At 51.6% G+C, this 11,655-nt stretch overlaps 4 protein-coding genes across 4 annotated transcripts; 3 read left to right on the top strand and 1 right to left on the bottom strand.

Annotated features, from left to right (window-relative positions):
* Positions 1-452: 452 nt before the first annotated feature.
* Positions 453-2,066, bottom strand: EI97DRAFT_437531 (uncharacterized protein). Its single transcript, XM_033799360.1, has one exon. It carries the CDS (start codon positions 1,764-1,766, stop codon positions 852-854), a length of 915 nt encoding a protein of 304 aa, XP_033649287.1. The 5' UTR covers positions 1,767-2,066; the 3' UTR covers positions 453-851.
* A 227-nt stretch (positions 2,067-2,293) lies between these two features.
* EI97DRAFT_407567 (t-complex protein-like protein 1 gamma subunit) lies at positions 2,294-4,304 on the top strand. Its single transcript, XM_033796628.1, has 4 exons — positions 2,294-2,467; positions 2,521-2,802; positions 2,855-3,445; positions 3,498-4,304. The coding sequence occupies exons 1-4, from the start codon at positions 2,443-2,445 to the stop codon at positions 4,244-4,246; spliced, it is 1,647 nt and encodes a 548-aa protein (XP_033649288.1). The 5' UTR covers positions 2,294-2,442; the 3' UTR covers positions 4,247-4,304.
* A 2,886-nt stretch (positions 4,305-7,190) lies between these two features.
* Positions 7,191-8,591, top strand: EI97DRAFT_446337 (uncharacterized protein; the record flags this gene model as incomplete). The annotated part of the gene is made up of 2 exons (XM_033800019.1): positions 7,191-7,384; positions 7,433-8,591. 2 exons carry the CDS (start codon positions 7,191-7,193, stop codon positions 8,589-8,591), a joined length of 1,353 nt encoding a protein of 450 aa, XP_033649289.1.
* Positions 8,592-9,267: 676 nt separating this feature from the next.
* Positions 9,268-11,631, top strand: EI97DRAFT_437534 (MFS general substrate transporter). Its single transcript, XM_033799361.1, has 6 exons — positions 9,268-9,848; positions 9,905-10,040; positions 10,091-10,141; positions 10,188-10,254; positions 10,339-10,765; positions 10,815-11,631. Exons 1-6 carry the CDS (start codon positions 9,611-9,613, stop codon positions 11,450-11,452), a joined length of 1,557 nt encoding a protein of 518 aa, XP_033649290.1. The 5' UTR covers positions 9,268-9,610; the 3' UTR covers positions 11,453-11,631.
* The last annotated feature ends 24 nt before the right edge of the window (positions 11,632-11,655 follow it).

Below are 11,655 nucleotides of genomic sequence, written 5' to 3' on the forward strand. Positions count from 1 at the left end.
AGCACCCGCCAGGCTGACAGCTCCCTAAACGGGCATGCCGATAATACCCAGTGTACGCCAAACTCACTAGCTTAGTTCAGCGATCCATCACTCTAATCCAATTGGGTGAGTCCATCTTCCTCGGATTCATCGCGTCTTACACTGCATAGACCCTCTAACGTTCTCATTGGCGCGACCAACGGACCTGACATAAAAGGATACCGTAAAGTAAAGGGAAACCGATGGACCTTGCAGTCCGGTGGTACCGTGCATGTCTCAGGCCGACATCTGGACTCGGAAAATCGACCAAGATATGCCTGCACCACGCAGGGGGCAGCCTGAATTTGTGCGGATGTAAATGGTTCGCCCACAAGCTCAGAACAGGGGCGGGTGACGAGAACTAGTCATGACACGCCTAAATTCCATGGACGAGAAAATCATCTATGCACGCGACACCGCAAAGGGACAGATAGCTCATAAGGATACTCGTTATTCTCATTTTTTATACGTTGCTTACTGTTTCGAAGATAGGTTGCCGTGTTCACCAGCGATGAAGTTATCTGGAACACACGCGACGCGATCAAAAGGGGTTGATCAAGCTGTCGCACAAACAAGGCATAGGTGCTAAAATACATGGTCAATGAAGGAATAGTCCGTACCGTCCAGGAGAGCGAAAGCGAATCCACCGCCAAACGCCGAGATCGCCGAAGGGAAAGCCCCACGAGGCCCATGAGGCTTAATGTTGAAAGATAGAAGCCCGGGAGAAGTGCGAGAGAAAAGCCGAAGATCGAATCGTCGAGGTTACTTGGGAGAAATCGTCCGACAGCAAGACTAGATTGAAGTAATATCATAAGGGAATTGGTTGATGGCTTTTACATCTCCATGGCGTCCACATCCTCAGAAGGCATGCCGACCGCAGGAGCGTGAGAGGAGGGTCCTGGCGTGGGTGTCCGTTGGCGGGAGAAGATCTTTTCTCCCTCCACGCGAGGAATGGGTCCAGCCATGAGGTTTTCAACGGTCCGTTGAAGCGACCATCCAACGAGTTGACACCATTGGAGGCTGTCTGCGAAAAGCCAATAGCCTTGGACGCCATGCATTTTGGCACGAACGAGATAAGCTCCAAGCGACTCCTTCTCGAGCATGACGGTGGCTTCCGTGAGGTCAAAGTGGTTCTCAATGACACGCGAGTAGGCGCGCGCGGCGTCCCGTAGCGTTGGGTTGCCCATGATGTTCTTCCAGCCTACTCCGAGCGAGGAGATGAGAGCGCTGATGGTGTTGCCTTTCTCATCAATGACAGTGTCCACCGGCTGTACAGCCATGTCGTTCAAAGAGGGGATTGTGACATCGTGGGCAGAGTCCATGCGTTGCGATTTGCGCGAAACCGCAATGGGCCGAACCGGGGCGGCCTTCTCTTTCTCGGCTTGCTTCTCTTCACACCACGTGCCGGATTGCGACTCCGCAGAGATGAACCAGCCAGCATCGTCAGGATAGATGAGAGTCATGCCTGGGCCATAAATGGGTTCGGGTTTCGGCTTTACGGGAAGTGTAGTGACCACAGTGCCTGCGGGCGCATTCTCTTCGGGATCATCAACGTCGGCGATGGTTCGTTTCCGCCCAGCTGTGGCATTGAAGGGGGCAGCTAGGTAATTGATGGAGGGAGGTGTTGGGTATTTAGGACGCCAGTTGGCCCTGGGTGAGTGGGCCCGCTGGATGGACGAGAGGTACTGGTCGGCTTGTCGGGGAGGGAGGACGACGGCTGGGGACGAGGCGTAGTAGTTGATACCCATGTTCACTGCTGGTTTAGTGCGTCAATAGATAAAGAGATACTGTGATACGAGATGGGCCTGTCTTCGGGCAGACTGCGCAGCTTCAGCGCGAGCAATCAAGTCTACGCAACGGCGGCAGCGAGGTTGTAATGGATATGGGCGCAATGAGGAGGGTGAGAGGTGATGATGGAAGCGAAGGAGGAAAGAATGAGTGTGGGATGGGACAATTGAAAGGTGGGACGCGGACTAAGTGAACGAGGAGGATGACGCGTGTAGCGTGACGAGAGTTGGTGGGAGAAGAAGTGTGGAGGAAGAGAGGCAGTTTGCGCGGGCACGGGGCGGTCTTGTAAGCTCCGAGCTGATGATCCCGTGAGAGGTGGCTGGGCGGTGAGCAATTCTGCCGGTAATAAAGGGCGGCGTACGATTGGGGCCGTTTTGACTTAGCGCGCAAACGCATGTGGAAAAGCCTTAGATGTGCCAAGCCCGGGACAATTATGTTACTAAGCACTTTCCTCCAGTGGACCAGCGTCTTTTCGGGTCGGAGAAACTCTCGGAGGAGGTGCCCGACGCGTTTAGATTTTTGGTGGAGTAGAGGGGACAATGCAGGCAAGAGGCTCCAGCGTGACCCCATATACCAACGGACACTTTTGATCCTTATTTCACTGCTTGCCGGCTCGCCTCCATAGACAACGCCAAAATGCAGGCTCCCGTGGTGGTTATGAGTATGCTCGAACCAGCTCCACCAGCTTCACATGGTAGCTAACCTCGAACGCAGACACCCAGACCCCGGGCGGGGAGCGGCAATTCGGACGTAAAGCGCAGCTTTCCAACATCACAGCGGCGAAAACAGTGGCAGATATAATCCGGTCATGTTTGGGTCCCAAAGCTATGCTCAAGATGCTGCTCGACCCCATGGGCGGCATCGTCCTTACCAATGACGGCCACGCCATCTTACGAGAGATCGAGGTTGCACATCCTGCAGCGAAGAGCATGATTGAGTTAAGCCGGACACAAGACGAGGAGGTTGGCGATGGAACAACAACTGTCATCATATTGGGTAGGTTATTGTATGTTGCCTAGACCCTGTTATCGCACTAACATCTGTATAGCCGGAGAGATCCTCGCGCGTGCTCTTCCCCAACTTGAGCGTAACATTCACCCCGTAGTAATCATCAAGGCTTTCAAAAATGCCCTGGCCGATGCCCTGTCCATAATCAACGAGATCGCAATAGACGTAGACATCAACGACGACAAGGCAATGTACCAACTCATCAGCGCGTCAATCGGCACAAAGTTCGTTTCCAGGTGGTCCGAATTAATGTGCAGTCTCGCACTCAAGGCTGTCCGAACAGTGTCGCTTGACATCGGAAATGGGAAGAAAGAGGTCGATGTTAAGAGGTATGCGCGTATTGAGAAGATTCCAGGAGGTGAGATCGAGGAGTCTCAAGTGTTGGATGGCGTAATGTTGAACAAGGACATCACCCATCCGAGGATGAGGCGTAGAATCGAAAATCCCAGGGTGATGCTTCTGGACTGTCCATTGGAGTACAAGAAGGGCGAGAGTCAGACGAACATCGAAATCAGCAAAGAGGAGGACTGGAACCGGATATTGCAGATCGAGGAGGAACAAGTGAAGGCTATGTGCGATGCGATTATTGCTCTGGAGCCGGATCTGGTTATCACGGAAAAGGGTGTCAGTGGTAGGTTGTGAAGCCAATTTCTCTCCAGCACATGTCTAACGCTCGCGCACAGATCTCGCCCAGCATTTCCTCGTCAAACACAACATCACCGCTATCCGAAGAGTTCGGAAGACAGACAACAACCGTATTGCCCGTGCAACTGGCGCCACCATTGTCAACTCCGTTTTCTCCGCAACTGCCTCTGATATCGGAACTCAGTGTGGCCTTTTCGAAATCTCTAAGATCGGCGACGAGTACTTCACATTCCTTACCAAATGTAAGGATCCCAAGGCATGCACGATCCTGCTACGCGGTCCTTCAAAGGATATTTTGAATGAGATCGAGCGGAATCTGCACGATGCCATGGGCGTTGCAAGGAACGTCATCTGGAACCCCAAGCTGTGCCCTGGAGGTGGGGCAACGGAGATGGCTATCGCGGTGGGATTGGAGAGGAGAGGCAAACTGATCGAGGGCGTGGCACAGTGGCCATACCGCGCCGTCGCAGAAGCTATGGAGGTCATCCCCCGCACTCTCATCCAGAATTCCGGAAACAGCCCTATCAAGGTGCTTACCCAACTGAGGGCGAAACACGCGGAGGGTTTCCAGGATGGAAAGCAAACCGGCAGTTCGTGGGGTATTGACGGCGACCTGGGCAAGGTCGTCGACATGAAGCAGTTTGGTGTTTGGGAGCCAATAGCTGTCAAGGAGCAGAGTGTCAAGACGGCCGTGGAGAGCGCATGTCTGCTATTGAGGGTGGATGATATTGTCGCTGCCAAGGCGGCGAAGCAAGCCTCAGGGCCTGTCGGGGGAGGCGAGGAGTAAACGGGTCCGTTCGTCGGCGAAAGCAAACACAATGAAATGAATTGTCATGGATCATGAGATGTATCTGAGTTGCCTCTCGACTCAATCAGCGTCTGTGAAGCCTCAAAATCCTTGTCATCTTCGATGTACTACGCTAACCGATTAAGACGTCCATCTACAGGAGGTTGAACAGCATTCAGAATACGATAGTTGCGCATGTTATCCAGCATCCTTCGGCTCCACTGGGTTGTCCTGAATATCTTCAAACAGGAACGAACATCGCCTGGACATCCGTTCTTCCAATTATCCAGTTGTTCGGCCGATGCCATCCAGACACAGCGGTGTACACTATTGAAGAAATAAGCATAAGAAAGCTTCTGCGTATGTCCGGTCCGTCCTCTCTCTTCACGTCGACGCCTGCATCCTTCTTTTAAGTACCCTGCCTACTCTTATTTTCCAGTCCCGCAAGACGCCAAGTAGTTTAGTGAATATAGTAAGGAAGGCATAGTAACAGGAATGCGGACCGCTTCTTCGTTCCACTCCAGGGAACACATCCACAGCTATCGTCAGAGCTAGCTCCACTGTTGGATTTCACATCGGACCCGAGGAGTACAGGGGTTTCCTGGAGGACGACTGGAGAGTATGGCATGAGGGCCCTGTGCAGGGAGTGTTATCGAGATTCGAGGTGAAGGGTGAGACCAAGAAGGGTGAGGGTACGAAGTCGAAGGGCGTGGTGGCGGGATATGACGGATTTGATGCGTATGAAGTAGGTGGGTTGTGGTTCAACTGATATCAAGTATGCGTATCTTCCAGTATTTTAGCCCGCCTTTCTCTTCCACCTCAATTCGTCCTAAAATTTCATAGTCCCATCCTCAAGCAATTGCAGGGACCCTTCATGGGACGGACTTCTTACTCGTTGTTTTACAACGGTAGGTAAATTTCCCTACCCCGGTCACGACTCCCCTGGGACCCTATCTTCTGCGCATACAGCACTTGTATCCGAATTGTTGGGGTGGAGGATCCGAGACACAGGCTTATATCAGTTGTGCGCACATTTTTGCTAAGGGCACGGCGGAAGTACGTATGCAATCAACAATTTATCTCCGTAGTTCTGTCAAGGTATGCTCGTCAAGGTTATCAAAGTCACATATATGCCGCGGCATTGAACCCCAGTATTAAGTCTTGAGGATGCTTCTCGAATTGCCCGGGCACCCGAACCCGGTGTTTCGCATTCCAGAAGACTACCCTGCCGTCGGCCTAGGTCAGTCAAACGTCCCTCCTTTCTTTCTTCCTTTTCCCTCATCGCTAATCATATATGGTTTGAGGTTCTTGCTTCGTTCACGCCAAACTTTCCGCGAAACCAGCCCTTACATTTACAACTAGGCATCGTCTTTCCCCAGGAGGCCTGCCCTCCGTATGAAAGACGCGAAGTACTGAATCTATGGGCTTACAGGCACCGTGCTCCTGCAGTTTGGGATGATCGATGAGAGAAAACTGTCTATGTGACGTGGCATCTTGGATCTATGATATGAAATCTCTGAACAATGCATGTACCTTTCAACTGAGCTCCACTTCCTGGAGGTAAATGTTAAAGGTCTATGTAGAGAGAGCTGTCATATTTATGGTTAGTGATCGATGCTGCTTCCCAACTAAGGGGCGGATTCCGTCCCATGCGCTTAAGCCTGCCGGAAAAAAAAAATTGTGAAAAAAAATGTTTTCTGGTTCCGAGAATTGAACCGAAGGCCCCAATACCACCTCAGACTGAGTTCCACACCGTTAGAGGATCTGAACTCAGTGGAGGAGGTATTGGGCGATGCTAGCGGCGGTCAGATCGGTTCATGAATTGGGGGAGGGAATACTTACTGGCGGGGCGGGAGCCGACTGTTTACCAACTATACCGTCGACTCCCTTTTAGTGATGATATGGAGAAAGTAAATACATTATATAGGGCATAAAATAAGATTCCGGGTCTCCAAATGAGAAAGGGTCAGGGACTGCGTGGGGCTGTGCGCAGAGGGAATGGCGGTGACAGCAAGGTGACGGCTTTCACGACTGCTTGGGAGGCACCAGGAGGTGGGATACTTTCACCGGGAATCGGCGGGTTTGCAGGGGCCCAGCCATATGGCCATATGAAACTACCGTCAAATTGCAGAAAACAAAATGGACTAGATAATCGAACAGTATGCCTAACGCATGTCCCAAGGCACATAAGATCCTGGTGCTATATCGTTCGCTCCCTTTGGGAACACAGTGAGCGTCCATCACCTCTTCAGACAGTATATGCCCTGGACACTACATACATCAACCATTTCTCTCACGGCTTCACAATTTCCATTTACTTCACTGGCTGGTCCTACCGAATGGAAACCCTAAACACTCTATTTTAGTGCGCAATATCCTTAGAGCAGAACATATACAGCCAGGCATGTTTATAATACAAGCATGGAAGTAGCTTCACTTCAACTCCCCGATTAAAACCTTGAATGAAAAGCAAGCAAAACACCGCATTATTGCTCCATTTGAGTGCTCGAAATCTGTTCGGGTATTCCACACTGCTACAACTGCTGCTAGATGCTAAGTTATGACCGCACCCACCTGATATACAACCCTGAAACTAACGTAATGAAGTCTCTCACGTATGCCGTGCGAATTTTTATAAAAACAAGAGGCGCTGCATTCTTTTCCCAAGGATTTTCCTGGTACCATTTGAGTATTCACATATCACGCCTTTCACCGGGACGCACCATATATGGCATCACGAGGTTTCGCTTAGCAATTTCCACACGATTCTGCGACCGTGACTTCTTGGGTTGTATTTACTCCACTTTCCTGAAGAACGTTTATGTTGCCTTTGCGCTCTTTGCCTGCCGAACCACTCTCTCTCACCGCCTCCCGCCCTCCAACCCTCCCACACCACTCGCCACCTATACCCTCCTCCCCAACAACATCCTGCACTATCAACATCATGGCCGTCAACTATAATGCAGAGGACTACGACAAACTGGAACGCGATTGGATAGAGCTTGTCCGTCCCGACGAGGACATGGCAATTCTGAATGAGCTGCTCGAGCGAAAGCAAGCGGGAATTCCAAAGCCGCTGCGTCTCGCACATTCCATTGAAGACATTGAGAAGATGAGCCCTACATTCCCTTACGCTGTGTACGTCCTGCAACATAAATTATGTATTGACTTGCTGACCAGTGCCAGCGGCACCAAACTGAACGAGGGCGCCACATTCGCCGACCAGCTTCGCTTCCGCGGCGCCGTCATCGACTACATCAAGACCGGAACTCCGCTCGAGAAGTGGGAAAAACGCGTCTTGCTGTCCTATTTTGTCAGCAACGTGGACAAAGACCGGAACTTCAATCTGTTCTTCCAGCAGACGCGGGCTCGAGCTTTTGACTATCTAACAAGGTGGACTTCGCGCAAAGCGTCAGCACTCGAAGCGGCCTATGTGTTGGCCTGTTTGGAGACAGTTGGATTTGGACCGGTACCGACGATTCGCGGGTCTCCCACATACTGGCGCAACAGGTTCGTCGAGAGACTGCAGGAGGATCCGAGTAAATACCGGTTTATCGGCCAGGATCATGTTCGTCGGCTTAATCGCAGGTCGATGGCGCACATGGACAAAGCAGCACTTGCATGGAATGCGAAAGTAGACGCTGGTGAGCTTCCTCCCTCCTCCGAGGGCGAGAATCCTGACATGTTGATGATGTGGATCTACACGCTGTGTGGCGGACATTTGACCCTGGATCGATCTACTATGCTGTTCAGTGGCATGCGCACTGGAGTTGTCCAGATATTGGAAACAGGAGCTGCATCGGACGTACCTTGCACAGAGAAGAACAAGAAGAAACGACACCACAAGTCACGCTCGCAGAAAAAGGGCAACCCATCCGGCGTTCAGAAAAACATGTATCCGGACAAAACCATCAGCAAGCACCTTCCCAGACAGCCCATTCCAGAGCCCAAGAACAATAAGACCCTACTGCTCAACATCTCGGCCATTACTCATGAGACCAAGAGCAGTGAGGTTTTGGCCGGTCTGGTCGCCAAGTTCCCTGGCTGGTGTCCCACGCAATCATTCCTTCTCAGCGAGCAGGGAATGGACATTGATTCTGAGGAATGGGGGCTTCCTGTTACGCTTCCCGCTGTCTACAACGATGGCTCGGAGGATGACGAGATGGAAGGGACTGATGAGGAAGGAATTTCAATGTTTGGTCTGTGCAATGAGTTGGGGCAATTGGATCTGTCCGGTTCAAAGGTCGACATGGACGACGTTATCAGGGAGATGGAGAAGGCGAAACTGGATGATGACAATGATGCAGATAGAATGGACAGTGACCGAGAAGATGGGGTGAACTAGCTGGCTCATAGATGCTACAAATATACCCTTCCCTCGTGCATTCGTTTTTAAAGCCATACATCTTGCCCAGGTGCAGCCTGCGCCGAGAGAACATGACCATTGCGAACCGAAACTTTGCAGTTCACGATGTGGGTTCGGTCTTGTACACATTCCACCGCGCAGGGACTTCTTGCCGCTTTGTCCTAGCTGTATAAGCACCTTAAGAGCTCAGCATAGGCCATTATCAAATTCGGAAAAAGCCTAGACTATCCTATAAGGTTATTGGGATTACCTCTGAACACACAGTAGTTGGCAGCTATAGCTATAGGATGGATCGTACAAACCGAATCCTACCCTAGGGTAGTTTCCTAGCACTAACTCTACCTTGCGCTTCCAAAGTTCACTCTGCGTTCGATAGCACTCCTTTCCCAAGTGGTACAGCGAGGCAAAGGAGGAGATACGAGTCGAAATGTAGAGAGATGAGCGGACATAGAAATTTAAGAGCGCACACGCTTGCAGGTAGACGTAGACGCGTTGGACTTGGTAAGCGTGCTTCTACCAGATGTGAGAACATATAGTTACATATCGGCTATTGCTGTGTTCCAGCCTCGTGTTTCGTGTTCCCAACCCTGGAAGGCGACCCTCTAGGTAAGCTTCGCCACCCAGTTTACTGGTGAAACGCTGCCCGCACCGCCCCAGCCACCGATGCGAGCCCGGTAATTCAAGCAAAGTATATCGGTAAATGCTTCTGGGTGCATGTCCCAGCCTTTTTGTAATCATCGGCAAGAGATAAACCCCAGATGACGCTACCCCGCACGCCACGCTGATCCGCATCCACTTTCCGGAGGTTATCTCCGCATAGGACATGTTGGGGAATACAAAGTAGGTAACCCGAGCCATGGCCCTGGTCGCTTATTCCCTGCATCAGGGCCATGCGTGGGCAATTGACAGGAGTACAAAACCGCGTTGGGCCGCACTTGAGGATCCGGAGTTCAACGTCCCGCTTGGAACAATCGGTGCCTGGGGCCAAAACACGCACAATGTCGAGGGACGCAGAGAAGACGCCAGGAGATTTCAAAGATGGAGCTCTTGGGGCGAGCGATTTCGTGGAAAAAGAGCATGTTGAAGACAAAGCGGTAATTTCAGATGGCGAGGTGGAAGCGAACCACGTCGAGGTGTCTGAAGCTGAGGCGAGGCGGATTCTGGCGAAGGTGGATTATCGACTCGTACCTATGTTGGCACTCCTCTATCTGGTCGCATTTATAGATCGGTCCAATAGTAAGTCGTATGGCCCGCTGCTGTTCCGCGTTCCGCTCAGCACTCACGTATCTTAGTTGGAAATGCGAAGATTGCAGGTCTCACTGAAGATCTCAAAATGAAGGGCTTGCAATACAATACTGCCGTCACTCTGTTCTTCGTCCCATACACGCTACTGGAAGTTCCTTCCAATATCGTGCTGAAGATGATGAGGTACCTAGTGGCAAACACGATTGAGGGTATACATAAACTTACTCTTCCAGGCCGAGTCGCTGGATTGCGATCCTTATGTTTTCATGGGGCTTGGTGATGACGTAGGCCGACTTTCCCCGGACCACACGACCAGAGCTAATGGTACAGGTTGATGGGTTTAGTTTCCAGCTATGGCGGTCTTCTCGCCGCTCGCTGGTTCCTAGGTGTAACAGAGGTACGTCGATACCAAGCTTTCCAAGCCTCCCCAAGCTATGTGGCTTAAAGCCACCACCGAGCATATATGTTGACAACACCACAGTCTGGCTTCTTTCCAGCAGCAACATTCCTTCTGACGCTATGGTACCGAAGATACGAAGTCCAGCGCCGCATGGCGGTATTTTACGTAGCCGCATCCCTATCCGGAGCCTTTTCTGGGCTTCTGGCCTTCGCGATTCAGAAGCTCGACGGCCGAGCAGGACTCTCTGGATGGCAGTGGATCTTCCTGATCGAAGGTCTTATCCCGGTCGCACTGGCTCTTGTCATATGGAAGATCCTGCCAGATTCACCGGAAACCGCAAGTTTCTTGAAACAGGAAGAGAGGGATTTCTTAGTCCGCCGCCTTGCAGAGGAGACTGGCTCTGGACATGGCAGAGTCACGAACCAAGACAAGATTAACAAGAAACACATCGTTGCAGGATTATCAGACTGGAAGGTCTGGGCTGCTGTTGTTATCTTCTGGGGAAATAGTGAGTTCCTCGCAACTCCGTGGGATACGAATTTCTGACCTCTGTGTAGCATGTGGCGTATACGGCTTCACTGCGACGGTTCCCACCGTCATTGCAGATCTCGGCTACTCGTCTGCCAATGCGCAGCTCATGACCATTCCCATCTACGTTTTTGCGACCATCATCACGTTGATCTTCGCGTGGTGGTCTGATTACAAGCGTACTCGGTCGCCCTTCATCATCGCCGGCTACTGCATCGCATCTTGTGGCTTCATCGCTCAGCTCGCGATTCCGCATCCGAAATACCCCGGTCTCACCTATGGCTTTCTTTTCCCCGTGGCTGGCGGACTCTACTGCCCGTTCATCTCACTGGTATCATGGATTGCGAACTCGCTCGCCCCAAGCTCGAAACGTGCCGTGGGCATGGCACTGCTCATTTCCGTGGGTAACATGGGCGGCATCATGGGCTCCAACATCTATCTTGCGCGCGAAAAGCCAAAATACCGCACCGGGTTTGGAGTATCTCTCGCCATGTGCATTGCCGCCATTGTGATGACCTTCGTCTTGAGGTGGGCATATAGCCGAGAAAATGCGAAGAGGGATCAGCTGCTTGCTGAGCATACGGAAGAAGAGATTCGAGCTCAATATACGGAGGAGCAGATGCTGGAACTTGGTGATCGAAGCCCTTTTTGGCGATATACGCTATAAAGCTTGCCCGTGGGCACATGTGTTTGGATTATACGATCTGCACAGGAAGGTTCTTTGGCGTGCAGAACAGAGAGTAAACATAGCGAAATGCAAAGAGAAGTCGCCAGCGCGTTACAGGCAGGGCTGAATACAGCAGGATTGACTTGAGTGACAGCAAATGTAGCGGTCTGACATGGGAGGATCCCGCTGCTAGGGGAATAACA

The sequence above is a fragment of the Westerdykella ornata genome (genome assembly GCF_010094085.1).
Source record: "Westerdykella ornata strain CBS 379.55 unplaced genomic scaffold EI97scaffold_50, whole genome shotgun sequence".
NCBI lineage: Eukaryota > Fungi > Ascomycota > Dothideomycetes > Pleosporales > Sporormiaceae > Westerdykella > Westerdykella ornata.

Coding starts and splice junctions, on each gene's coding strand:
- EI97DRAFT_437534 (XM_033799361.1), top strand. CDS start 9,611: ATGTCGAGGGACGCAGAGAAGACGCCAGGAGATTTCAAAGATGGAGCT. Junction 10,142..10,187: donor TCATGGGGCTTGGTGATGAC/GTAGGCCGACTT, acceptor CTAATGGTACAG/GTTGATGGGTTTAGTTTCCA. Junction 10,255..10,338: donor GGTTCCTAGGTGTAACAGAG/GTACGTCGATAC, acceptor ACAACACCACAG/TCTGGCTTCTTTCCAGCAGC.
- EI97DRAFT_407567 (XM_033796628.1), top strand. CDS start 2,443: ATGCAGGCTCCCGTGGTGGTTATGA. Junction 2,468..2,520: donor GGCTCCCGTGGTGGTTATGA/GTATGCTCGAAC, acceptor CCTCGAACGCAG/ACACCCAGACCCCGGGCGGG. Junction 2,803..2,854: donor AACAACTGTCATCATATTGG/GTAGGTTATTGT, acceptor ACATCTGTATAG/CCGGAGAGATCCTCGCGCGT.
- EI97DRAFT_437531 (XM_033799360.1), bottom strand. CDS start 1,766: ATGGGTATCAACTACTACGCCTCGTCCCCAGCCGTCGTCCTCCCTCCC.